Source organism: Miniopterus natalensis, chromosome 17 (assembly GCF_054644295.1).
Source record: "Miniopterus natalensis isolate mMinNat1 chromosome 17, mMinNat1.hap1, whole genome shotgun sequence".
Taxonomy (NCBI): domain Eukaryota; kingdom Metazoa; phylum Chordata; class Mammalia; order Chiroptera; family Miniopteridae; genus Miniopterus; species Miniopterus natalensis.
Window position 1 is genome coordinate 8,859,771 of NC_142097.1, and position 25,926 is coordinate 8,885,696.

Sequence of the window (25,926 nt, forward strand, 5' to 3'; positions counted from 1 at the left end):
TCCTGCCTACTCATAGAGTTTAGGAGGAAATAACTATGGTGCAGTGAGAGTGACAAGGGATGTCAGAGATGGTCTCTCAAGGAGATGACCTTTCAGCTGGGACCTGAAGGATGAGAAGCTGCTGCTAACTGGGAGTGATGGGCTCAAGGCGGCCTCAGGGGGCCCCAGCTGAATGATGGTGAATGGCAGAGCAGTGGGCAGGTGGGGCCCCAGCAGTGGGCCTCATGAGGCAAGGAGGGGAGCTCAGATCTGAGATGGAGTGAGCTGGCCCCAGGCCTCAGCTGAAACTTTACAACCAACCCAAACCAGGAAGCCAGCTGGTGTGGGTCTGAGCAAAGGAGCTCCCAAGAGGAGCACATCTGCCCCCAAGACCCTCTCCGGGTTACGCTGTGGACCCAGAGCCAGGCAGCAAGCCAGAGAGAGGTGTCCAAATGAAGCGGACATCAGATCCACAGGAAGACCTTGCCTGTGCCCAAGGTCCAGGGCCTTGGGACATCTGCTCTGTTCACACATCTCCTCCATTCCAGCTAGTGGGGCCTGCACCCTATTGTCTGCACACTATCTGGCAAGAAGGGAACCACACCCCATGGACACTGGGAAAGCCCAAGACCGAGGTGGGCCGTTCACAGCTCAGCCATCAATGCCTTTCCCCTCGGAGACCTTCTTGCAACCCATTCCTGTGTCATTTCCCGGTGCAGCCTTCCTTTCTGCTCCCAGGCACAGCTGGGCACCTCTCTATGTTCTAGCACCCTTCTCAGGCTGTGGCAGTGTCTGCCTGCCTCCTCTCCTGCAGTGCCCGTCACCACTGCATGCTCGTTGACCCACTGGCATGTGACCATGAACACGGTGGTGTAAAATCAGCTGCATGCAGTTGCTCCTGTGAGATACAAGACTGCTTGGACCACAAACCACAAATACAGGCGCCCCGGATGAAAGACACAGTCAGCTAGCTCCCTTTGCAATTATTCTGGTGACCTCGGGAGAAAGACTGAGTGATGGGCTTAGGCGTCTTTTTAACCTGCTAAGCTTTCTGACAACAAAGGGCATGATTTAGTAGCACTAGAAATCAGAAGGCCTGGACACCTATGTCAGAATGAGCAGCTGACATCTGAGAAGCAACAGCCTCGAGCTCTGGGCAATAGAGCTTTCTGCAGGTCCTGGCCTGATGTTTTGGGGATCTGGAGTGTACATTAGACAGCTTGCCTCTCCCTGGACCCGGGATACGTCCCATTGCACTGGTGGGAAAGGTGTGTCTCAGGATAGTGATGAACTTAGGGCTGCAGGATGCTGGGCAGCAGTTATCAGCTAGGCTACAAACAATCTCAAAATGTCGGGTCTGTGACTTTCAAGCTGTGTGTTCGTGAGCATGTGACTGCACCTCTCTGAACTCAGATTCCTCATTTATTAAATGGGGTGAGAGTGTGTAATTCTTTGAAGTTTTAGTGAGATGAAGCCTGACATGGTAAGCTCTAAAAATGGTTATCTATCACTATTTTTTACTATAATTTAACAGCCATTAAAAGAAAATCATTCTCGTATTGCCAATTAAAATTTTTTAAAATTTCTCACTCAAGCATGCACTGACCTTTTGCTGTCCAGAAAAGCTAAGTCGTCTTTAGGGACTTGGTTCCCTCCCAGCACTTGTCCCAGGTGCAAGTATGAATTTTTCAGTTTGGTTAATTTTCCGCCTCCCTCCCTGAAGACAGAGGCCCTGGGGCCCAGGACAGGTACAAGTTCTCAATAAGTATTTGTTGAATGAGTTAAATAAAACGGACCTTGGCGACCACACCTGTGGCCAACAACGAGACCTGTGGCCCTACAGATCCCTTCACTCCCTAGTCCCCGGGCAGAAGACAGCGCCTGGCAAGGGAGCCTGCCCAGAGGAGCCTGTGTAAACAGCAGGAAAGCAAAGGCCCTAAGCAGGATTCTGAAGGGAGGGCGGAAAAAGACAATCCTGGAAAATGCCACAAAACAAAAAGCTGACACTTGGGGAGTGCAGCAGGAGCCGATAAATCTCCCCTCTCCAGGGAGGTTTGAAGGGCTCTGGTGTTTTGTTTGGACTTCAATAACACAGATTCTAAATCCCCTGCCTTATTATGAAAATAGATTTGCAGATTTAAAATACTGGGCCTGGAATTCTGAGGGCAGCTCTCACAGGAGGAGCCAGAATGGCTCGGAGCTGGGGTGACCTCGGGGACTGAGAGTCCCTGCCAGGTCACCTGCCTTGGAGCCCATCCTGTTTCAGTCCTGCCTGGTGCACTGGGACTCCGGAAGAAAAGGGAACAGGCGCACTGGGCTGGGCTTTCTGAAGGGGGGACCAGCAAGCCAAGCTTTCTCTCCCGGAGCAGATGTAAGCGGCTGAGTGGCTCCAGCTCCCTCCCTGGGGGGCAAGGCAGCCTGCAGCCGGTTTGGGGGTGGGGTGGCCAGGCTGGGAGAGGTCAGGGCTGCCCTGGCCATGTGAGGCAGGAGAGCAGCCCCTTCTCCACTTGGAACCAGAGGGTGCCGTGAGTCCCCAGCATGTTCTTTCTTCTTGCTGAACAAGATGGATTGGAAAACAAATTGGCTCAAATAAAGCATGTAATTAGATTAAAGCCTCTTGCCCAGAGCCTTCAGGGCTGCAAAAAGCCCTCCTGACTGGAGGCAGGAGACTCAGTGGGCTGAACCAGCTCCTGGACATCTAGAATTTTCTCCTGGCCCTCGGCTGCCCACCCCAGTCCTCCCCAGCCAGTGGGAACTATGCTGAGAGGGTCAATTCTACCATGAAGAGGGCTGCACCAGCCCCACAGGTGGTGGGCTCACCCTGTTTCCTGCCTGCAGCTACTGCCTCCTCCCCAGAGGGAGACCACGTCCAACCCCTGTGGCCCAGATGGAGCTCAGCCCACCCCTAGGGGACAGTGATGAGTCCACACCTGGAAGCCCTCACTAGCACCTTCCACCCACAACTGGATCTGAGCAGCACAGGACCTGTAGGGAGGCCAGGCAGGTGGTATGAGGACTGTCGCTCCCATTACACGTGAGAGAAAACTGAGGCCCAGAGTATTCAGTGTCCAAGGTCACCTGCCAGTGGGGGCAGTTTCACTAACACTAGCTGCCCTTCATTCCAGGTCAGGGCCACCCAGAGCGTTGTTCCGAAAGCCATGGGCAACCTGATGACCATTAGGCAATGACCCTAACCTCCGCCCACCCCAATGCAGTGGCTGCCCCCTCTTAAGGGATCTCCCCTCAGCGGCCTGTCCTCAGGAAGAACCTCTGTGTGCCTGCCCCTCCCCCCAATCCACCCTCCTGCCATGCCCCTTCCCACACTCAGCCGCCACCCCGGTGCCCCGCCCCTCCCACCAGCCAGCCCTTAGGATATGCGGCTGTGCCCACAGGCTGCCAGGGGAAGGAAGGTGCAGGCATGGAACTCAGGGTCCCTACTCTGAAAGGCTTGATGATGACCAACTTATCTCTAGGGGGAAAAAAGAGGGTTGCCAAAGGAGCCCTGATTGGGAGCAAGTGTGGACACAAGAGAAGCAAACAGGCAGCTCACAGGCCACCAGCTCCCCACCCCCCCCACCCCCCCAGGCTCACGACAGACTTTACCAATCGACCTCAGCCCACGGGAGCCCAGAACTCAATACAGTGCTCCTGGCTCCTTGGGCAGGGCTGACACATTCCTGCCATCCCTGTTTACTCTGTCACTTGCCAACTACTGACAGACTGGACACCAGCCTCGGAGCCTGCCTTCTCGGAGCTAAAAGGGCGCTTGAAGGTGGGTCCACCCTGGCACCTGCTGGCACCATCCTGCTGCCTCAACAGACTTCCTCCGGCTGAGCTCACCTGATTCTATAACTCCTCCCAGACGGCCTAAGTTCCACCTTCTGGATCAGCCTGGCACAGGCCTGTTTAACCAACAGATCAGCTCTCAGGACTTTCAGAGAAAGCACCCCTCCCCCTCAAGCCTTCCTGGTTCCTCAAACCCAAGGGCACGGCTCTTAGAACCCCCACCAAGCTGGTCCCTCTTCTCCTCTCTGGTCCTCAGTTCTCTGGCATGAGAACTGAAGAGACTAAGCCTGTCTCCGTTTTACTTTCCAGACAGCTGTGTTGAGTACGGACAGAATCCTACTTAACTGCAGGCCACTTACCTGCTCACCTGTCTCTGGAATACAGGTGAGAGCCAGGAAGGAGTAAGTCTAAGCAGCCAATTGCCAGCACAAAGGAAGTCCCTCAGGTCTTCATTCATAGTTAGCTGTCCTTTCCTCCCAAACACCGATAATAAATGTTACAGCCATTCCTAGAACGTAGTACCTTGGGATCTACATATTTAAAGGGTGGGGACTCTACAGATTGACCCATCAGCAGGAAGAAGGAACAGCTAGCAAACAGAGGGCTGAGAAGGGGCGAAAAACTATGAAACCACGAAATGCAGACACAGAATAATACCTAAGGGCCATTTTGAACAGAAGCAAACAGTCCTCAAACAGCCGAGATAGACTCGAGATTAGGACTGGATCACAGCCCAGTCCGCTTTTGCAACGGCTGTACCATCCAACAGGTGAAATCCTGTTCCATGTGCATGGCTTAATAAGGCAGGAGAGCTGGGGTTTCCTTTGGGAAGGATTTCCATCCAAAATGGTTGAAATTTTTTAAAAGTGCATGGTAGTTCAATGAATTCGCCTCAGGTGTCTGAAAACCGTATTTACGGGGGCTGCCATTCCACAACAACAGGCAGATACTGAAACCCTCCCCATCGAGACCAGACTGTGCTGCCTTCCCACGAGCAGGGGCGGGGGGAGGCTGGGGGTAAAGTACTATGTTTAAGTAAAGAATTCCCTATACTCCAGGTAATCACAGGCTTAAGCCCCCTGCAGAGAGTCCTCCTCACATTCCGGGAAGAGGCCTGCTGTCTTCCCCGAAAGCCGCTGAAGGCCTAGAGGCTGAAGGTCACCAAGAGGCCCGTGGACACTCTGAACTTCACCCCTGCCCTGCACTCCCCACCTGGATGCATCTAGGCTTTAGCACGATGGCCTAGTTCATCTTCTACACCTGTCTTCCGCTTCTGAACCATCTCTTCTGTCTCCAGGAACTCCCCAAACACAGGATTTCCAGTGGGTGCTCCACATATGTCTCCCAGTCTCAGAGGGCACCCTCAAGGTTCACTCCCTAACTCCCCCCACCACCCACAGACCAAAGGGAGCTGGAATGAAGGATGCACCTCGGGAGCTAGGGCGTGGCTGTGAGTCCACAGACTCCCCCCAAGTGCTGTACCTGGCCTGCGGCGAGCTCACACGCAGGCCTCCTGGAGAGGCTTCCGAGACAACGTAGTGGACAAAGGACTAACCACTTTCCCCCACAAAGGAGGCCACATGTGTGGGCAACGCCATCTAGCTCCATTCTTGGCACCAACTCCTGTTAGAAACTGGGAAGTAATTATCTGGGCCCCTGGGACAAACTACTCAGAGCCTTTGGACTTCACAGGCCTCTGCCCTTAGGAGGTCAGGCTTTAGGGTACCCTGAGGTCCAAACCAGCCCCTTCACCCCTCCCCACTATAACGTGCTCATCGAAATCTGGAGCAAAGGAACAGATTCAAACATCTCCTGTCAGAGTGAAAATGAAAACTCTTGCACCAGACATGAGCCCTGCACACCTCAGCAGAGAGTACAGATGGAGGCTCCTGCTCCCTGGAACGAGCTGCCAGGCTGGAAGAAGGGTGTCTGGCTGGGCAGACGGGACGCCCCCAGCTCTACCAGGGAAAGACATAGAGACCGAGCCTACAGCAAAGCCAAGGCATACAGCCTCCAAACTTTCTTTAAGATGCAAACTCTGCCATGTAAGACAGACTTTGTAGGGGTTTTGCTTGTGGAGCCCAGATTATTCCTAGCTATGCCATTGGTTCTCCTTACCTGCCATCAGTGCCATTAGCAAACAGCAGCTTGTTTGGAGGTGTGATGCCCCCTTGGACTTAACCCTCTGAATGAGGGCAGAATAGACACAGCAGGCTCTCAGCCCAGCCTGACACTGGGAGGCCCATACAGGGCCACGTGGGCATCTGCCAATATGTGTCCACTCTAACAGGTAACAGCCTGAAGCAGAACCACCTATTTATGTGTCTTTCTTGCACAGTAAGCCAGGGGCCCTTGAACCCAGGGCTCCGTGTTCTACAACCATCTCTGTAACCCCAGCACTAACCCGGGCGGGCCCTCAGTAAATGCGCAGCCGATGAACAAACGAAAGGAAAATAAACAGACAAGTGCACAAATCCTCGGATCGGAATTCCCAGGGAATTCTGGGAGTTGGGGGAAGGCAGGGGTACTCAAAACCACTGCCAAGCCTAGCTGGGCAAGAAGCCCCCCTTTCAGCCTGCAGCCCAGATGAGGCCACAGGCAGGATCACGGAGCACAAGATAGGCATTTCCTAAACCCTTCCAAACTGCAGGAAGGCTGCACCTGCCGCCGGCCGTCTGCGCTGCTAATCCACTGTAGCAGCTCCATGCCCCCCATTCTGCCTCCCTCGGAGGGCACAGCTATCCTGTGTACCCGCCTTTAACAAGCTGAAGCCATCCGGGCGCTGCATTCACTGCTATCTGCTCCTACAGGGCCAGCCCCACGGGGTCTCCTTGTTGGCTCTCCGAGTGAACAGGGGATTTTGTGTTCAGCAGGGAAAACAAAGCTGTCCCAATGGGGATCCAGTTGGCTGTCGATACGCTTTTCCAGCGAGAGCCAATGGTAGACACAGACTAGAGCTGCTGTCACCACTAAAGGGCAATTCAGCAGACCCGAGGAGGGGAGACTAAGCTGGGCTCCCTGGGAAGGTCATGAAAGACAGGGCTGCCTGCAGCCCCGTAGCGTCCACCCGGCTGCTTGGCTGGCCAGTTAACCCAGCTGGTTAAGCCAGTGCCAATGAGGTCATGCCTTGGAACCCAGTGTCGCCTTTGCTTAGTTCCCTAGGGGGGGCGCTACACCCCAGACCCAGGCAGCTGTCCTGCAGGAGGCACACCCCTCGGCCAGGACTGCTTCCTACACAGAGAAAAGACCCTTGACGTTCACCACCACTCTCTGATGCCAATAACTGCTGCTCCACAATGAGAGGTGGCCGCAAATGCCCACAGTCAGCAGAGTGAACAAAAAGGTCTACGGCGAAGGCTGCATGTAGTTACCAAACACCATTTCATTTCCCTCCTGGGCCTCTGGACTACATTATCCAGCACCCCTTGCAGTTAGCTGTGGTCATGTGATGAAGCTCTGGCCAATGTCACGGGTAGAAGCGATGCATGATACTTTCAGGCACAGCCCAGAAAAGTCTCTGATGTACTCCCCTATGCTCTTTCTCTCTCCAGACCAGCAATAAGTCTGAGGCCCTAGGGGATGGCAGAACCACATGGTGGGAGATACCTGGACCCGACTCACGGTTGGGAGGTAGCCTCCCAACCAGGACACCTGTGATGTTGCACCGGACCATTGGGGCTGCTTGTTACAGCATGTAGTCTGCCCTGGCCAACACAAGGGCGGTAAAAAGAGAGCTTGATTTAGGACACCAGCAGCAGCCGTACACACAGTAGAGAAGAGAGGGACAAGAGATACAAAACTGCCACAACTGAGTGACTGGTTAGACATCAGAGGGAGGACATGCAACCCCAGAGGACCTCCAGCGGGTCTTTCTATGGTACAGGGCTGCTGGAGAGTGGACAAAACAGAAATCCACAGATGGCCCCTAAGTCCCAATAAAACTCTCCTTCCCCCAATAAAACTCCCCTTTCCCCCAAATAACTTACCAAGCAGAGCAGCTGTGGCTGGTGCCCTGCCCAGAGCCTCTCCACTGGGCCAGTACGCCTACCTCTGGGCCAGAACCCCTACCTCCAGCTGCTGTGGTGCTTGCAGCTAACAGCTCCCACATGCGCTTTCTCTGAAGGCTCATCCTTGCGTTATAAAAACTGCTCTGCTTGGAAATACCTGGGAGAGGTTACACATACCCCTCCCCAGGGGGAAGCTCTGGCCAATGGCCAGCTATGTGGACAGGTATGACTTCCCAGCCCTCTTGCTTTAAGCAGGACAACTTCAGCACAATTCACTCTCCAGAGCTCCCATGGGATCACACTGACACCTGACTTCTCTTGAACCCATGTGTTTCCCTAGCTTTTTCCCCTGCCCTGCCTGGCCTCCCTCATTCCCTTACTAGTTTCTCCTGAGAACACCTCCTCGTCAAATCATCGGCACAAGAATTCTTGTCTGGGTTCCCTGGGGACCCTTAGGCATCAAGGCCCCTGGTTACCCAAATGAACGGCTGGAATTCCGCCTCCTGTCCTATCCACAGCAGTACATCTGCCATAAAGATGAAGGACAGGTGAAGTCCAGAGTCTGGATGATTCTAGACTATCAGGCCTAAAAGATCAGCATCTTCTCCAAGGTCTCTCCAGCTGGTGAAGATGGGCCCTACTGTAAAGACGTCAGGGCCTGCAGGGACATCTATTCGCTAAAGTACATCTTCCCATCCTGGGGCTGAAGGAGGTGACCTCATGGGACAGAAGGAATGCTTGGCCAGGAAACCAGGGAAGTATCCCAACCTGCTCGTTGGGGGCAGTGGGGGTGGCAAGCAAGGATGGCAGCAGGTGGAAGCCTAACCCAGTTTGGCTTGAAGAAAATTTTAAAGCAGTTTCACTAAAGCTGCTACTCCAAACTATCATGAATTTCTAACCTCTGCAGCAGTAGCAATCTTTTCCAAGTCCCCAGGTCTGATTTCTCTCCACAGCTTACCACTTGAAAGGAGGCTTGCTTGAGGCACTATTGTTAACAAAAGTGGAAGACTGTGTCCTCATGGATGCTGCCATCAACCCTAGGGCAATTCACTGTTCTCCTCTGGGCCTAGTCTCCCCATCTGTCAAATCTGGCGGCCAGATTGTATGATCTATCTCTAGGTTTCCTACAGGTATCGAGATCTAAAATTCCACTCCCAGGAAACCTTCTCGGAGAAATGCTGAGAAATATTTAACAACCAGCTCTCCGAGAAGAAAAGCCTTGAGCTGTAGCATGTGCCTATTTCCAAGGTGTAAATATTCCCATCATGGCCAATATCAAAGTACCAGCGTGGTGCCCTGAACGCAAAGCTGGAAAGAGATGCCCACAGTCAATTCTCATGAGCCCACGTGAGCAGATGCAAGCTGGTCCAGAACACCCTGGTTTTCAGGTATCTCACTGCACAAAATAAATTCATTTCAGACTCTCTACAAACAAAAGGGCTTTTTCCTTTCCTCAATCCTACAATACACTTTACTCTTGAACAGAGACCACAAAACAGTGCAAATGACTCTTGCCACCATCTCTCCTAGGGAGAGGCTGACCTCCCCAGTGGAAGGGACAGGAAGGGGACACTGCCCCCTGAGATGCAGAGCCACTGCTCTTACTGCTCTGTACTCCACCTGGGGGGCAAAGACACAAGGTCCACAATCTGTGTGGTCACATCTTGGGGCAGAGCAGGGACTTGTTTCATGTGTCCATGCTTATAGCTTTAGGAGCACAGGGACAGTGCAGCAGGGAGCAGAGTCCTTGTTCAGCAGGAGGTGGGGGTTGGGGTTAGGGTTGGGGACAGGCTGAGCCTCATACCAGATGTGGCAGGAGACAGGTGGTGTCCCCAGGCCATTCTCCTCTTCTCCTTCCCTACCTTGGGTCTGAGTACCCTCCTTGGTCCAAATGACCCATAGTCCCCTCAACACAGCCCTGAAAGAGTCTCTAAGGCAAGGGCTCTGTGGCTGCCAGGCCCTGCGAACAGTCGGTCTCCCAACCAGCTTAGACCCAGGGAATTCTGAGCTGGGAGGGGACCAAATTGATTATTTAGCCCAATTCCCTCATTTCATTGAGAAGGCTGAGCCCAAAACTATCAAGTGGCCTGCAGGACACTTTACTTAGGGAGGGGGGAAGGTCATGAAATACTCAAAATCCATGCTCTTAAGTAAATGATTATATTTAAGATTGCTGCTATTACTACTTGCTACGGACTGAATTGTGTCCCATCAAAATGCCTACGTTGAAGCCCTAACCCCCAATGTGATGGTGTTTGGAGGTAGGGCCTTTGGAAGGTAAGTAGAGTTAGATGAGGTCAAGAGGGTGGGGCCCAAGAGATGGAATTAGGGCCCTTATAAGAAGAGGCACCAGAGAGCTCTCTCCCTGCCCTGTGGGGACACAGCAAGAAGTGAGCCGTCTGCAAACAGGAGGAGGTGCTCAGTAGAACCCGGCCATGCTGCACCCTGAACTCGACTTTCAGTCTCTAGAACTGTGAGAAAATAAGTTTCTGTTGTTTAAGCCACACAGTCTATGGTGTTTTGTTATGGCAGACAGAGCACACTAGTATGTTTAAAGTCTGGCAGGATATTTAGGAAATCAAAGGGACCACTGTGGGTACTGCCCCCTTCCAAGATTGGGGACTTGACTCACCCCAGTTCAGTGGCTGTTGACGTTCTCCCCTGCCCAAGCCTGACAGCAAGCCAGACAAGAAAGAGGACCGTCTGTGTGCTGAGGGCCTCGGGGCCACCCTGGGGATGGAGGGAGGGAGTCTCCGCATCCACCCTGCCTCAGCCCAGTTCTGCAGTCGGCATCCCCGCCCCCTCCTCTGCCAACAAGGACCCTGTGACATGTGTGTGACATGGGGCGGGACCTGGGGATTCCAATCCTCTCCCTCACTGGCACCTGTCACTTGTCCCATTCCCATCAGCCATACCCCTTGAGTCCCCAGTGGGAAAGGGGCTAAGTATTCCACGCCCCCTTGCCCCTCTGGCCTCCCAGCTCATCCCTTTACCCTGCTCTTGGGTGGTGGCTGCTCCACCTGCAACGCCCCCGCCACAGGGAAACAATGGGGGGCCTGGAACACACAATGCAAATGACTCCTTTGTGCTCCCTGGGGTGCCGGCTGGGGGCAGCTGAGCTCTCCCAGCCCTGCTCACCCCCAGCCTGACCTCTGCCCCAGCCCTTTGTGCAGCCCCCATAGAGGGGAGAGAAAGGGGGTGGGGAGGAGACCAGGGAAAGGGAGGGATCCGGAAGGTGGTGGAGAGGGGTGGAAAAGAAAGACAGAAGGACAGAAGGACCCAGGGAGAAACTCAGAGAGAAAGAGAGTCAGAGACAGAGACAGAGAGTGAGAAACTGCTTCATGCAGGCTGCCCGGAGAGGGGTCTCCTGGCCAAGGGGAAGTAAACAGTACATTGGACCACATGAACTTGCCATTTTTGTGGGTCACAAATAGTCAAATAAAATGGCAATCCCTTTCAGTCCAACCTAATACATATGGGATCAGTCTGGTCTCCAGCCAGGGCGAGTGAGCGGGTCCCACCCACAGGTCCCTGGGTCCCCTGGCTCCGTCTCTGGCTTCCTTTCCTGGAGCATTCTGGGGGACTGGGCCGATGCCAGGAAATCTGAGGGCGGAGGCCAGAGATGCTGAGCACCATCCCAAATGCACAGGACAGCCCTCCCCCCAAAAAACTAAGAGCTCTCCAGCCCTGCTGTTGGCAGTGCCAGGGACTGAGAAGCCCGGCTTCAGGCCCTTGATGGGCACCTTAAATCGCTGCTGAATGTCTTTTAGCTTCTGAACCCTCTGCTGCCACCATGAAGTGTGGCAAGGACTTACTGTGCGATCTAACTTCTCTGTCCCCTCCGCTGTGGAGGTGCCCCTTCCTTAGGGACAGTTCCCTGAAGGAAGCGCAGAACTTGCAACCCTCCACCCCTAAAACCAGAGGGTGGGCTGAAGTCTGGGCTGGATGTGGCCCTGCCTCTTCTTTAAGCGCATGAGATGAATGATGCCGACATGGAACATGTGGCTAGCACGTTTCGTTTGCCACGCCACTCCATGTGCCTCACATCCCCGAGAGCAGCCCACGCCTGGGGACCCAGATGTTCTTCTAAATAGAGTGCTTTGTGAAGCACGTTATTGCAAAATGCTTTAATAATTAAACTACTTAGCAAACTAGCTATAAAAGACATCGGGGGGATAACCAAGAATGTCTGACGATGGACTGTTATCAGATGATAGTGAAGAACTGTTCATTTTGTTAGGTGTAATGATGCTCCTGAGATGTGGGAGAATGTTATTTCCAGAGATGGCATTCTGAAAGATTCAGGGGTGAAATGTCACACATCAGCTTTTCTTTAAAATATTTCAGCAAAAAAGCTGTTGAGGCAAATGGGACCAAATGTCAATTGTTACTTCTAGGCGACAGGCATGGGTACCCACCACTATTCTCTGCTTTTCTGAGATTTTTTTCATAATAAAAAGTTTAACAATTAATTAAATCAAATTAATTCAAAATACGGTCATTTGTAGTAAAACTCAGAATTTGGGATAAATTTCATTTTAGGTTGGGCTAAATTTCACCATGGAAAAAGGACCTGACAAAACACTTCCTACGTGAAGAACGTAGCATTCCTGTGGCCCCACAGACACTGCTTTGCTGATTTGAGAAAAGACAGCTTTCTAAACCCTCGGCGACATCGTGTCGGTGTGATGTGTAACTCAAAAACGAGCCGGTTATCTCTGAATACAGTGGCATCTCTCCTCAGTACCGTCAGAGAGAACACATAGGCTTTATGCTGCATAACACCCAGGGCTTCCCAACCTCAGCACTATTAGCCTTTGGGGTCAGACAGTTCTCTGTTGTGGGTGGGTGGTCCCGGGCGACCCAGGATGTTGAGCAGCACCACTGGCCTCTCCCCACTGGATGCCAGCAGCACCCTTCCCCAAGCTGTGATCATCAAAAATGTCTCTAGAAATGGCCACATGTCTCTGGGGGGCAAAACAGCCACTGGCCGAGAACCACAGAAATATATGAGCACAATAAAATAATTTATTTGAAATACTCTGTAAACCAGACTTTCCACCAATTAAAGCTGATCCTCCACTTGTAATCTGTTGTGTAATCTGCTTTGGCAATATATTGCACCTTCCCGTTTCCTATTTAAATGTTTTCTTACAACGTAATTCTAGGGATGTCCCATAATTGAGTAGCCAAAACTCTATGAAAGATACTAAGTTGTCTCCCTCTTTTGTTATTATAAATGACGCTGCAATAAGTGAGCTTGTAGCTAAATCTTGGCACACATCACTATTTCCTTAGCCTAAATTTCTAGAAATGAAAGGATGGGATCAGAGATACATTTTGATACATGAGGCCAAATCACCTTTCATAAAAGTGGTACCAAATTACCCCTCCATCACCAGCGTAGTGAGTGCCTATTTCCCCAACCCTTCCAACGCTGGGGATTAATTTTTATTTTCTAAATGGTGTCATTTTAATGTTTTGTGTTTCTTTCAAAAATAGTATTCTTGTTCATGTTATTTCTTTATTACTCGTGAGTGTAATACTTCAGATGCTTATTGCCATTTGTACAAATTCTCTAACCTTCTAGTCCATTTTTTCAGCCCAATTTTTCATTAGGAGCTCTCCGTTTCTTATTGAATTGTAAATGCTCTTTATTTAATGAAGCTATTAATCTTTGGTCATTCGTGTCACATATATTTTGCCCAGCTTTTAGCTTGCCTTGTATGTTGCTTATAGAGATTTTTGAAATACAGAAGTTTTCTATTTTTATCTACTTAAAATCTTTCCCTTTATACTTTCTGACCTTTGTATCACATCCAGAAAGCCTCCCACATCTCATTATTGCATTGATACTGATGTTTTATTCTAGAACTTTTAAGGATTCATTAAAATATATATATAAATATTTAATCCACTGGGATTTATGTTGGTTTACAGCATCCAGTAGAAACATAATTTTATTATTTTAAAATAAATAGCCAGTTTTCCCTACACTATTTACTGATCATCCTTTCCTCATCAATTTATAATCACAGCTTTACCATACCAAGTTCTTGGGTTTATATTTGAGTCTATTTCTGGACTTTCCACTCAGCTTTGGTGGTTTCTTGATTCCTATGTCAGTATTACACTAATTTAAATATCCTGTTTACAATATTTAAAAAATCTGGTAGGGCAAGTCACCCTTTATCCCTCTGGCTTTAAAAAAAATTCTTGGCTGTCCTCACTCATTTATTTCTCTAGCTGAATTTTAGAATCTTGTCCTATCCAATTAGGGCTTTGACTAGAATTATGCTAACCTTACAGATTATTTCAAGGAGAATTGATATTTTACAATTTTAAGTTTTGCTCTCCCCGAACATGGCAAGACCTTTCGCTTTCTTTTTCTGGTCTTCTTTAGTGTCCCTTGGGAAAGCTTTACCCTTTCTTTTAATGTACATTCTGTACTCTTATCGCTACATTTATTTCTCTGTGTTTGATATGTTGCTATTCTCACTGCGATTTTGTTTCCATTATCATAAAAATGATGTGCATTCGTGGAGCACTTTCTATAGGCTGGATATCCCATTACATGCTCTTCAGTCGCTAGGACACTGCTTTGTAACTAGTTGTCGATACACAAGAAAAGTTACTGACCTCTGTGTGTTAAGTTTGTAATGGCCTCCCTGCAGAATTCTGAGCAATTTCCAGCTGATTCTCTACAGGCACTTGCCATGCAAGGGCTGTCCTGCGTGTGAGGAAGGCCCTGAACCCTCCCCCGCCCCCCGCGCCCAGCTGGTTTTCTGGTATAAGCGGATTCATCTGCCCTGTCTCACTTGGGCTGCTTTGTGACAAAGGGACAGAGCTCTGCTAACGGGTTCTCCCATGCCCAGATCCTGCGGCCTCAGCCCCACCAGCCCCACACACTAACCAACCACTCTCTCAAGGGCCACTTTAAGTGGCACTGGCAGAACACGTAGGCTGTTAAGTGGCTGCCCCTCTGTCTCTTCCTTGGTTTCAGGTCCCCCGTGGACATGTGAGTTTGTCTTGGTAGGATGTTACCACCCTTTCAGAAATATTAAAAAAATTATCCTAAATTAAGTAACTAGCATAACCACAGAGAGGCCGAACGACAGAGGTCAATGCCATTCACAGGCGCTGAGGCCAGGAGACCTCCCTGCCAGCTTCCTCCCGGGTAACGGGGGCTAACCAGGCGCACCGCCCTCATACGGGCGAAGAGATGACTCAACGGTTAATCGCCGAGAAGAGAGCCTAGCACAGCGTAAGCGCTGTGTAAACACTGTCGCTTCTCCTTCATTAGCCAGAATCGATTTCTCTTTTCCCATGAGTCTGGGTCAGTCCCTTTTCAGGGTAATAATTAGCTGATGGTCATTTCCTAAACAGCTGATCCTGGGCAGCCTCACATCCTGTTTCACGCTGCGCTTTGAAAGCCAGGCCTCCGTCTATGCACAGACCTCCTTCTATGTGGCCTGGGCTAACTGCATGTCAGCCACCCTGGCTCCAGCCAGCCATCCCCCCACGGACCCTCAGGTCCCTTTCTCCTAATCCAGGAGTGCTGAAGGCCCCCTTACCTAGGGCTGATATGACCCCAAAAGGAGAAAGGCTGTAGGCTGTGCAGCCAGGCCTCTTCCACTTAACACAAGGCCATGTGCCGGGGAGGCACCAGAGGGCACCTGCCATTTCTTGTGCTGGCTGAGCTATTCCTGCTTGGAGGTGGGGTGGGGAGGTGCTAAGAGACACCCCCTGCCCGCAAAAGTCTCTCAGTGAGCAAGTGGACAGGAAGGCACACTCATGCCCCAGCGCCCTGGCCCTGTGGCTCCTGCCCTCCACTCGCTCCAACCCAACAAGCCAGATCCACTTCACCCTGGGACCCTGACCTCAAGCACTTGACATTTTAGCCATTTTTAAAGAGTTCAGCCCAGTGGCATTAAGCACATTCACAATGTTGCACAGCCCATCACCACTGCCTAGTTCCAGAACTTCCCACCACCCCAAAGGAAAGCCTGCGCCCATCAGTCACTCTCCACTCTTCCTTCCTCCCAGTCCCTGGCAACTACTAATCTAATTTCTGTCTCAGGGTTTGCTAATTTGGGGCATTTCATATAACTGGAATCATACACTGTATGGCCGCTTGCATCCGGCTTCTTTCACTTAGCACGATGTTTCTGAGGTTCATCTGAGTTGTGGCCTGTGTCACTACTTCATTCCTTTTTATGACCGAGTACTATTCTGCTGTGTGAACACGCCACACTGTTTATCCATTCTTGCACCGATGGACACCCACAGGTGGACATTCAGGCTATTCCCACCTTTTGGCTGTTGTGAAGGCAAGCATTTGACCTGTAATTGATTTCTAGTCTCCAGCTCTCTGCTGGGTTCAGGGTCTAACATCAGCTGCTGGAAAGGATGTGACGAGGCCGCCTGCAGTTCCTTCAGCCACCTTGGTGCTGGGCAGCCCTGTTCCCCCCTCCAAGGTCTCCTCAAGAGCTTTCCATTTAGCTGACCCTGCACACTAGTCCTCAGGCCACACCTCCCACTGCCAACCCCACCTTCCCAATGAGGAGCCGACAGAGACCTGAGCTCGGCTCAAACCTCGATGCACTGCGGTGTCTGCGATTCCCATTCTGCTCCACTGGGTTCCCACTGGGCATTCGTGGTGAGCCCACCACTGACTCCAGTGCTTTATCTGGATCATTCATTTAGTGCCCACAACCACCTCCACGGGGGAGGGGTGTCATCAATACCCTGCTTTCCAGAGGAGGAAACAAGATGAGGCAGAGTTCAGGTCTCGGGCTCCCAACTCAGCGTCCTCTCCTCCACCCTCCGCCCCCCCAGCACCTGGCCAGTATCGCACCCATGTCTGGTCGGCTCGTTTTCCGTTCGCACCACCTATTTCCTGTCCTAGAAAACAAAAAGTCTAAAACGAGGGCAATCCAAGCTTCTCCAGGTTGCAGGTCTACGTAAACCTAATTTTCTTCCATGAAAAAATGGAAGCACTGAGAGGCCACCAGGTGTGATATCGCTAAGGCGAGCCCCCCAAGGCTGGGGCCACTGAAGCAGGTTGCAGAAGGCACCACGTAGGGCCCAGAGGGAGGGCCCAAGACCCTGTTGGGAGGTGGGGAGCCCAGGAGTTGGCTCCTTGCTCTTGCACCTCCATCCCGAGTCCAGCCTCCACTCACAAGACAGTTGTGCCCCTTGGCACCAAGGAAGCCAATGAGAGACCACAGCCTCGCGGCCTGCGGAGAGGCGGCCCTTCCTGCGTCTGCATTTCCGTGTTCCGATGCCTACAGCCCACAGCAGTGCTGGGCGGAGGCCGCTCACACGGGCTCTGAGAGCCAATCATATGCATCTCTTCCCAACTATATGTTCAATGACATCAGATGGCGTGTCTGAAACCAGCCAGGAGGGAGTGATTACACCAGGGAAAATGGCAAACGCCAGGCGTCAGGCCCTACCCCAGTCAGATAGTTAACTATTTACTGGTGCCTCTGTCCACAGAGACCTTTGCAGGGGACTATAGAGGAAACTAATCATCAGAGCAAGCAGGCATTTTTGAAGTGGAAGAAAACTTACCAGGAGAAAGAAGGTCACTCCTACCCTGAGAAGCAAGGCAGGAAAGCCCCCCGTTTTTCCCCCAGGGAGGGAGGCAGAAATAAGTCTTTGCATGTCCAAGGCCTCACAGCCAGTAGAGAATCACCCCAGATCCCCTGGTCCAAACTGGGACTCATCCTGCTGAACCAAGTGGCCTCCACAAACCCCAACAAACGTGCAGGCAGCCAATGGAGGCCGAAGGAAGGCAGGGGGCTGGGCCTCTTTTAGCCCAGGGGGTGGAGGTCTCTACAACCAGAAGTAGGTGGGTTTGGAGTGGGTGGTCCCTATCTGCCTTCTGGCTCCAGACCTCCCACGGGCATGGCGTTCCTGGCCTCCCCGCGCCGTGATGGGGTTCCAGCCAGTTCAGACAGCAGGTGGACAGCATTCCCTAAGGGAGCTGGCCCTGCAAGGGGATGGGTTCAGGGTGAGGTTATGTCCGTCAGCTTTCAGGACAAATTCTCAGTTTATTAATTCTCCTCTGCTACGCAGGCAAAAGTAAATAAGCTTTTCTCAGGCAGCCTGGCACGGAGGCCTTCCCTATTCAAACACTGCAAGAATTGACAGGCTTGGAAGTTCTGTGCTCCCAGGCCCAGCTTCCCGGGGGGGCCCCCTGGCCTCCTGCCCACATCGTCCCGCCTACCGAGACGAGGCTGGCCGTGCGGTGGCAGGCCCAGAGTCCAGCGCCTGAGGCCCAGGCCTGGCCCTAGTTTCTTTGGTGTGGGCACCAGAGATCCTGGGCAGCCACAGACCACCGGAGAAGGTCCGAAAGGGTCTGGTCAAAGCTATAGGCATCACACCTGCTCGCCCAGCCCGTCTGTGAGAAAAGCGCTTTGTAAGTGTTTATTTACTGCTTGCTCCCATTTAGGTCATGCTTTTAAAGGTTCAGAAGGAAGAAAGGAAATAAACAGTAACAAAACCAAAAGGAGCCAGAAAGTTAATTAACTAACCAAGCGCTTAAAAAGACTTTTCAAAGGAGGACGCTACAAGTGTTTGTAAAGACTTGCTCAGGAATCTTCTGTCTGGTTGAAAGACGATCGTGGGTGCTTGCCACCAGCTTCTGTGGCCCCCACAGAAATCTCATGAGGTGCCGTCTTTTCCCCTCTATTTTTTTCCATTTGCCCATTTCTGATTTGCAAGGGGAAAAGCCAAAACTGCAGCAGGGACTGGAAAAACAGGAGGCGAAAGAGAGAGGAAGACCTGCCTCGGCCTCAGGTGAGCTGGGTGCACAGCCCAAAGAGCTTGTCCAGGTGAGTTCGGAGGCAGCTGATGTCACATCAAGGAAGCAAGAGTCAAGACTCTGTTAAATGGAAGTGTCTTCTCGCTTCAGAGCCGTGCTGCCCTAGGGCTGGGTTGGGATGTGCCTTTGAGTCGTATGTTTACAGAAAGAGCTCCCCCACCCCTATGCTGGCTTCTGCCATTGCACTTCCCGGGTGCCCGGGGTGCTGCCTCTGGACCCAGCACTAGTTCTCCTGCAAGGGTCCCTCACAGCTCAGCCGAAGGTGACTGAAGGCTCTACCCATGACCTAAGGCCAGAGTATCTCTGGTCTCCTGGGTGTGGCCTCAGGGCTCCCTGAAGTTTTCTGTCCTTTCCTAATTGAGGGCTGTGTGTTGACTGCACACATGCAAGTTTAAAATCTGTTTTCTCTCAAGTTCCCAGTGACCTGACAACACTCAAAAAGGTTTGTCTTTACTCTAAAATACTCAGGCACTCACATCGGTGTGCAAGCCTTCCCCACATCTCCCTACAGTACTACCTGGAGAGAGGGAAAGGGTCCCTAGAGCTGGCACTGAGGTCCACGTGGGGCCCCACTGTCACTCTTCCTGGCCCCCATTCCCACTTCTACTCCAAGTGCCAGTACACAAGAGGCCTGTGTGACCCCAGACCAGGATGCTGGGTACAAGCCTGGCCTGCTCGCCCCGTGGCACCCCATCCAGCCATGCTCTGAGATCCGTGTGATCTTTCTTGTGCCAAGGACTGGTGACACCCAGAGACCCTTTCTCACAGTAATGTCTTAAATCCAAAAATAAAATACATAGGACTGCTGTGGATGGAAAAGGGGCCACAGGCTAAACTGACAAGCTCAGGGGAGGCCGGCATGGTGGCCTTACAAACTCAAGAGACTGAAAATAACCACACAGGATGGTCTGAACATACAACTCCCAACTAAAAGTGGGTCATGGCAGGTGGTTACGTCCTAGGCCTGTAGCTTCCTTGACAAAGGTCAATTTTTACCTTAAGTGAGCCTGTCTGGTGTCTTTTTGCATTTACGGTAACATGCCTTTGAAACGTCAGAGTGATCTCCTTTTCCAGACCCCTCAGGGCACAACTTCCACACCAGAGACCACAGAGCCCCTCGTTGTGACCTGTCCCCAATATCATCTCCATGTGCTGTAAATGATACCTATTAACTATCCTGTACTCACCAATGTATAAAAGAAGTGTCTCTCCCATTTTGCTTTTTACCCAGTCCCAGAGATTTCCCTGCTTTGTTTCTCCCATCCCCTTAATCTACCACCAATGGACTTCCTGGGACCCTCCTAAAATCTCCTCCTTTGGTTCTAATGTATAAAATAAGCTGCAAAACGGCCATTCCCCAGGGCATTTTCTCAATCCGCTGAGATTTTGCTTCCCTGCAATTATGGTCAGTTTGGCTCAAATAAACTCTTGTAAGGCTTTTCCTTAAGGCTGGACGTTTTCGTCAACATCACAAAGGAAACTAATCTACTAAAACACACTTATCCAAATATTTTCAAAACCCCAGATTTACGGTTGTTACGTAATGCACGCGCTCCTTTATCAATGATTATAAATCAGGATGGAGCAGCAGGTCAGTGACTCCCGTAATTTTAAAGCCATGGTGAGTGGAATGGTACTTCATGACATCTGCACCAACTCCAACGGATGTGACGAGAGCTGTGATTTCTGCTGGGGCCCCGCCACCGGTGCTGCTGACCCTGCTGTGGCTTGTGGCCCAACTTTGCCACAGAGGAAATGCTCAGTTTCAGTGAGAGGGGAGGGACAATGGAGGTGTGATTTTCCTCCTGTCCCCAACTCCAATTTCTGTTTGTGGACGCATGTTCTGTTCCTGTGCTCAGAACGCCTTTGTCACCTCCATCCCAGATCTTTCTCGGCAGCCCCGGGAAGGGGTTACACGGCGCCCACTCGAATGGTGTTGGGCTGGCGGGCAGTTTAACATGGATGAGCAAGAGGAGCAGCTCTGGGAATCCCGGGCTTGGGGAAAGGCTAGCCCGCAGGCACTAATAACCCCCCTTCTTTTATTTATTTTTTTTAAATTTATCGTTACCATTGAAAGCATTACAAATGTCCCCCTTTCCCCCCATCAATCCCCTCCAACCTGCACCCCGCCCCAGGCCTTCCCCACACTATTGTCCGTGTCCATGGGTTATGCATAGACGCACATAAGTTCTTAGGTTAATCTCTTCCCACCCACCCACCACCCCCACCTTCCCCCTGAGATCCCTCAGTCTGCTCCATGCTCCTAGGTCTCCGGATCTATTTTGGTTATCGGTTTATTTTGTTCACTAGATTACACTTATGAGTAAGATGATGTGATTCTTATCTTTCTCTGAATTGAACCCCCTTTCTTTTATTCTTGGGGGGGGGCCTCACAGAAAAATGCCCTGTGGCTCCATCTTCCTCAGTCCAGCCCAGGGTACCATTCACGCCCAGGGGTACCACTCACGCCCAGGGGTACCACTCACGCCCAGGGGTACCACTCACGCCAAGTAGTGTCCTGATGGTGGTTTGGAGGGTTCTGGCCCCTCTAACCCCCCTCCCCTTCCCACCCTGCCCCACAACCAAAGCAAGAAATGATCAGGAAGGGGAAGGCCTACCTTCCGGCTCCTCCACGCTGCTGGCTGCGGTGGTTGGTGGTGCCACAGGGATCTCTGCGTAGTTCAGGACGGGAGGAAGAGAAAGCAGGTGAGATGATGTTATTTTTGACCTTAGAGAAAAAAGCACAGCACAGACCCCTCCCGGCCTCCCAGCACCCCCACCACCACCACGCCTCAGCTCCAGGAAAGGATGGTCGGGGAGCGGACCAAGCAGGCGCGGGCGCCCAGGCACATGCCTGTTCTGTGGCAGCTGGCCCTCCACCCCGCAGGACGCTGACACTCCTCATTGTTGAGGACGGACGGGAGCGGGGAGGAGGCAGGTCAGGCAGACAGGGTGGGATGTGTGTGTGAAGGGGTTCCCTGCAAGATCCACGGGGACTGCTGGGGTGAGGAACCCCAGTCTCTTGTTCCAAGTACCTTGTGACAGACGAGAAAAGCCAGTGCCCTCCAGACCTAAGGGCCGCTGAAACCCTAAAGCAGGAGGGCCAACCTTTCCTGTAGAGGGCCAGCTACAGGGTATTTCAGCTGCCCAGTTACACGGTCCTGTTGTAACTGCTCTATTCTGTGCACATGGTTCAAAGACCGCCACAGGTGCTTATGAACAGCGGGCACAGATACTAAACTTTACTCACAGATACTAAACTTTCATATCATTTTCACACGTCCTGAAACAGTATTCTTTTGGTTTCTGTTTCAATCATTTTTAAAAGGTGAACACACACACGCACAACTTTAAGCCTATAAAACCAGGTGCTGGGCCAACCTCCCAGGCAGGCTGGGCTCCGGTCCTTCCTCTGCCCTCCTTTCTGGGTTTAGGCCCGTCCTGCACTCAACCAGGCTTGACTTCCACCAGGGCTAGTTCTCTGCTAATGACACCTGTGCGATTCTACCAGTTGTAAAATATTAAGACCAGCTGAGCCAAGGCCCCTGAGCAGCCCCTGCCACCTTGCTCACCCTGTCTCCAAGTTCCAGCACCTAAGGGGTAATGGCTGGCCGGATGGGGCCTCCAGGACCCTCGGGGGTGCTCCCATCCTTCACAAGGGCCACAGGAGCCCTGCCCAGCATCCCTCCAAGGCCCTGTGAGGTCAGTCCTTTCTGCTCAGAATCTGCCAGGGGAAAGGGGTGATGGAATTCCCACAGCAGCAATGGTGGCCCCAGGAACAGGCCCACCCCAGGTCCAAGGTCAAGGTGGCACATGGAAACAGAACCTGGGCTTAGGAGGGAGGCTCGTCTCCACCCTGACTCACTGTTTGTCAGGACAGTCACAGACAGGCTGGCTCTGCTGAGCTCTAGCTGCTTCTGCAAGAGCGCTAGGGGCTTGGGGGTCCCACACGGGGTCCCACCAAGCACAGAGATGCACATCCTTGAGGCTGCACTCACTGGATGTCAGGACCAACCTCCGGAAAGGGCCCTCCGCCCCGCACCCCAGCCAGAGCCTTGAGGAGCAGGGTACCCAGCACGTACTTATGCAGGGGGCGATGGGAGAGCGGCTCTGCTGGTAGCCTTTGGCGCAGCGGTTGCAGGTGATGCCGGTCACGCCATCCTTGCAGGGACACTGACCAGTGGTCTGGTTGCAGGTTTTGCCAGCAGCGCCCACGGGGTGGCAATCACAGGCTGTGGAGGACACACAACAGGAAGGTCAGCGGGAAGGGACCAGTGCACACCCTCTCCTGGGGTCCTTCCCCACTCAGGGGCACCCCACGGACCCCACCCCAGGGGAAGAGCAGGAATAGGGGAGTGGGCCCAGCCAAGCCCACACACATTCCAAAGCTCTGATAACTGGCCACCTGCCTACCTGGAAATGGGGAATAAAAATCAGAATGCACTGACTCAAAAGGGCTGTTTTGGCAGCTGGAGAGTGAAGTTGGGGAGCCCTTCCAAGGGCCAGTGAGGATGGCCAACATTCAAGTATGTTTTCAGGAATGCAGTCCGATCATGAGCGGAGGAGCCAGAACTAAGAGGTACACCTCTCGATGGGGTGAGGTCGTGCGTTCTCATTCCTCCACCCCACCCGCAGCTGGCCCCCACAAACTTCCTTGCTGACCCTCTGGATGGGAGGGACAGGGTTCGAAGCCTGATGGAGCCCTGGGGTTTGCCAGGTCAGAGGGAGTCACCAGGGAGGTGGGACCCTCCAGACTGCTGCCCCCCCTCTGCTCTGCCCACCTGCCCTTATTTGCAGCTGGGCGAGGGCTCTGAGGCTTCTGGATCACAAAGCCTAGGAACCGTAGCATTGGGAAGAGTCACAGTAATCATTTAATAAATGTGCAAAACTGGGAGGTGAAGGAACCCTCCCCCAAGGGTCTCACAGAGAGGAAATGGTTAAGCTGGGCAGTGAAGTGAGGCCCCCATTTTCAGGCCAGTGGCCACTGCTCAGAAGAGCACACCCCACACCCACCCTCCTGGTTTGTAAAAGGCCGGAGAGCTAGGGCCGCCCATTCTGTCACACTGTGTCCTGATGCTTCCTCCGTGTTCTAAGGACCCAATTCCAGCAATGCAGTGGCCAGGGGACACTGGGGGGACATCCCACTGCTATGAACTGAATGTTTGTATCCCCCAAATTCCTATGTTCAAGACTTAACCACCACTGTAATGGTATTAGGAGGTGGGGCCCCTGGGAGGTAATTAGGTTTAGATGAGGTCATGAGGGTGGGACCTCCCGGTGGAACGACGCCTTTGTAAGACAAGAGAGATCTCCATGCACACTCAGCAAGGAGGCAGCCGCTGCAAACCAGGCAGCGGGCCCTCACCGGACACTGGATCTGCAGGCACCTTCATCCTGGACTTCGCAGCCTCCAGACCATGAGAAATAGGTATCTGTTGTCTAAGTCTATGGTGTTTTGTTACAGCAGCCGGAGCTGACTGAGACACCCACCAACACCTGATGCCTGGGCAGAAGGTGCCGCACCAGCAACAGGACCCCGAATCCCCTGCTGCACCCTGAGTCCAGGCAATGGGCTCAGAGTGGGAGAGGGAAGGGAAGCCGGGATGAAGGAAGCAAGTGTTCCGTCTCCCCCTCCCTCTCCCCCTTTCCCTCCCCAACTCCCAAGGGAATGGGAGGGTCTTCGGGGAGGCATCCTGCAGCAATTTCAACTGGTGCCACAAGCTGCTATGTACTTCTGCTCTAAATTGGGGGGGGGGGGGGGGGGGGGGGATCCAAGAGCAGAGCTCCTAAAAGAGCTAAACTAGGGCTTCTCCAGCCAGCACTACTAGCGGTGAAGGCTCGAGTCTGAGAATGAAGAAGCAGCCTCTTCCAGCCAGCCGCGGGCCCAGAGTGGCTGCTGAGAATTAGCAAGAGGAAGGAAGGAGGAGGGGAGAGCAGAGAGGAGAGGAATGTGAGGAATTGTTTGTTGAAGTTCTGTCTGGACGTGTGTGAGCTTCCTGAAACTCTTGGAGGAGTGGGGGTCCTGATGGTGGGTGCTCCGCGCCTGGTTAGAGGAGGGCAGGGGAGACACAGGCCTGGGGCAAAAGGCCCTGGGTGCCAAGCAGGCGGCCTGGTGGACGGTCTGCGGGGCTCTTGCAGTGCTGGACCCACAGGAGGGGATGGACTGTCCCCGTCTTGCCCCTGTAGACAGCAGTAAGTCCTTCGGCTAGAAACTCATCTTCTTAAATCTACCCTAGATTCAAGTTCATTCCTTATTGTTTTTTCTTTTCTTCTTTTTGTTTGTTTGCTTGTTTACTCAGTAAGAAAAGACTCCGCCTCCACGCAAGCTGTGGATTATGTGAGGGAGGGGATGGTTGGAGAACCCACTGACCTTTCCCTCCAGCCTCCTAAACCCACCCGTGATGGGAAGGGCCTTCACACATGGGCAGTGTCTCTCAGTTGGCCTCATGAAAGCAGAGGGTCACAGCACAGGATCCTACTGTCCCGAGCTCCTGACACAGTACCAGTCGGATGTGGACCAGAGGCTCCTGCCAGCCGACGTCCCTGGCCTGCTTGCAAAGCTTGCTGGTAAGGCTAAGATGCACGCCAAGACACCGCCCCTCAGTGCTGACAGAACACTGCTGTGCACGCTTGACTGCAGGACCCTCGGACTTGGTTGAGCAGAGTCACCAAAGGCTGCACAGTCACTGAAGGGTCAGAGCTAAGTCACCTGCAGGCACCACGCATCAGTCTAGGTCATCTCTACCGTGGCAGAAGGTGGCAGAGAAGAAATAGGGGGAGCAGCAGGAGGTCTGTGGTGACCTCTCAGCTGGCCAGCTGAGGTCAGGTGGAGCTGAGGGCCATCCTCTGTGACGCTGGGGCAGCTGCCTGCTGGGTGGAGCAGGTATTTCCTAAGGACCCATCCTATGATTAAAGGAGGGGATGCTTTATCTTGGTTTCAAATCTTTCTCCCAAGATTCTGCAGACTCTGACCAACTGGCCCTTAGCCTTGTCTAAAGGAAGCTAACTGTGCTTCCACTTAAGTCAGTGTTCCAGGGAGAGAAGCCACCAGGGTCCCACAGAGCTGGGGTGGGGGTGCTCAGAAAGTTAGTCTGGTCTCCTCCAAGGCAGTGGGATCATCAAGAGAGGAATGCCTCCAACATAGAGCCACCACCCAGACACCTGTGAACACCTTAGGGTGTCCACATTCTCATAGTCATCAGCTCTGGTCCTCACACCCCTCTTCTCATTGAAAGGAGAAAAGTCATGCTCAAACCTGTTGAAACCAAGGCTAGATGGGTTTCATTACACAAGGTCAAATACAATCCTAACAGGCAGACTTGC

The 25,926-nt window shown here is 52.5% G+C and overlaps 1 protein-coding gene across 1 annotated transcript in view; it reads right to left on the reverse strand.

Moving 5' to 3' along the window:
• The window catches only part of NTN1 (netrin 1), a 171,391-nt gene that overhangs the window by 24,149 nt on the left and 121,316 nt on the right, over positions 1-25,926 (reverse strand). The window contains exons 3-4 of the mRNA XM_016222406.2: positions 22,686-22,835; positions 21,222-21,275 (exon numbers count right to left, since the gene is read on the reverse strand). Of these exons, the coding sequence (XP_016077892.2) occupies positions 21,222-21,275; positions 22,686-22,835 (204 nt within the window). The remainder of the gene's footprint in view (positions 1-21,221; positions 21,276-22,685; positions 22,836-25,926) is intronic.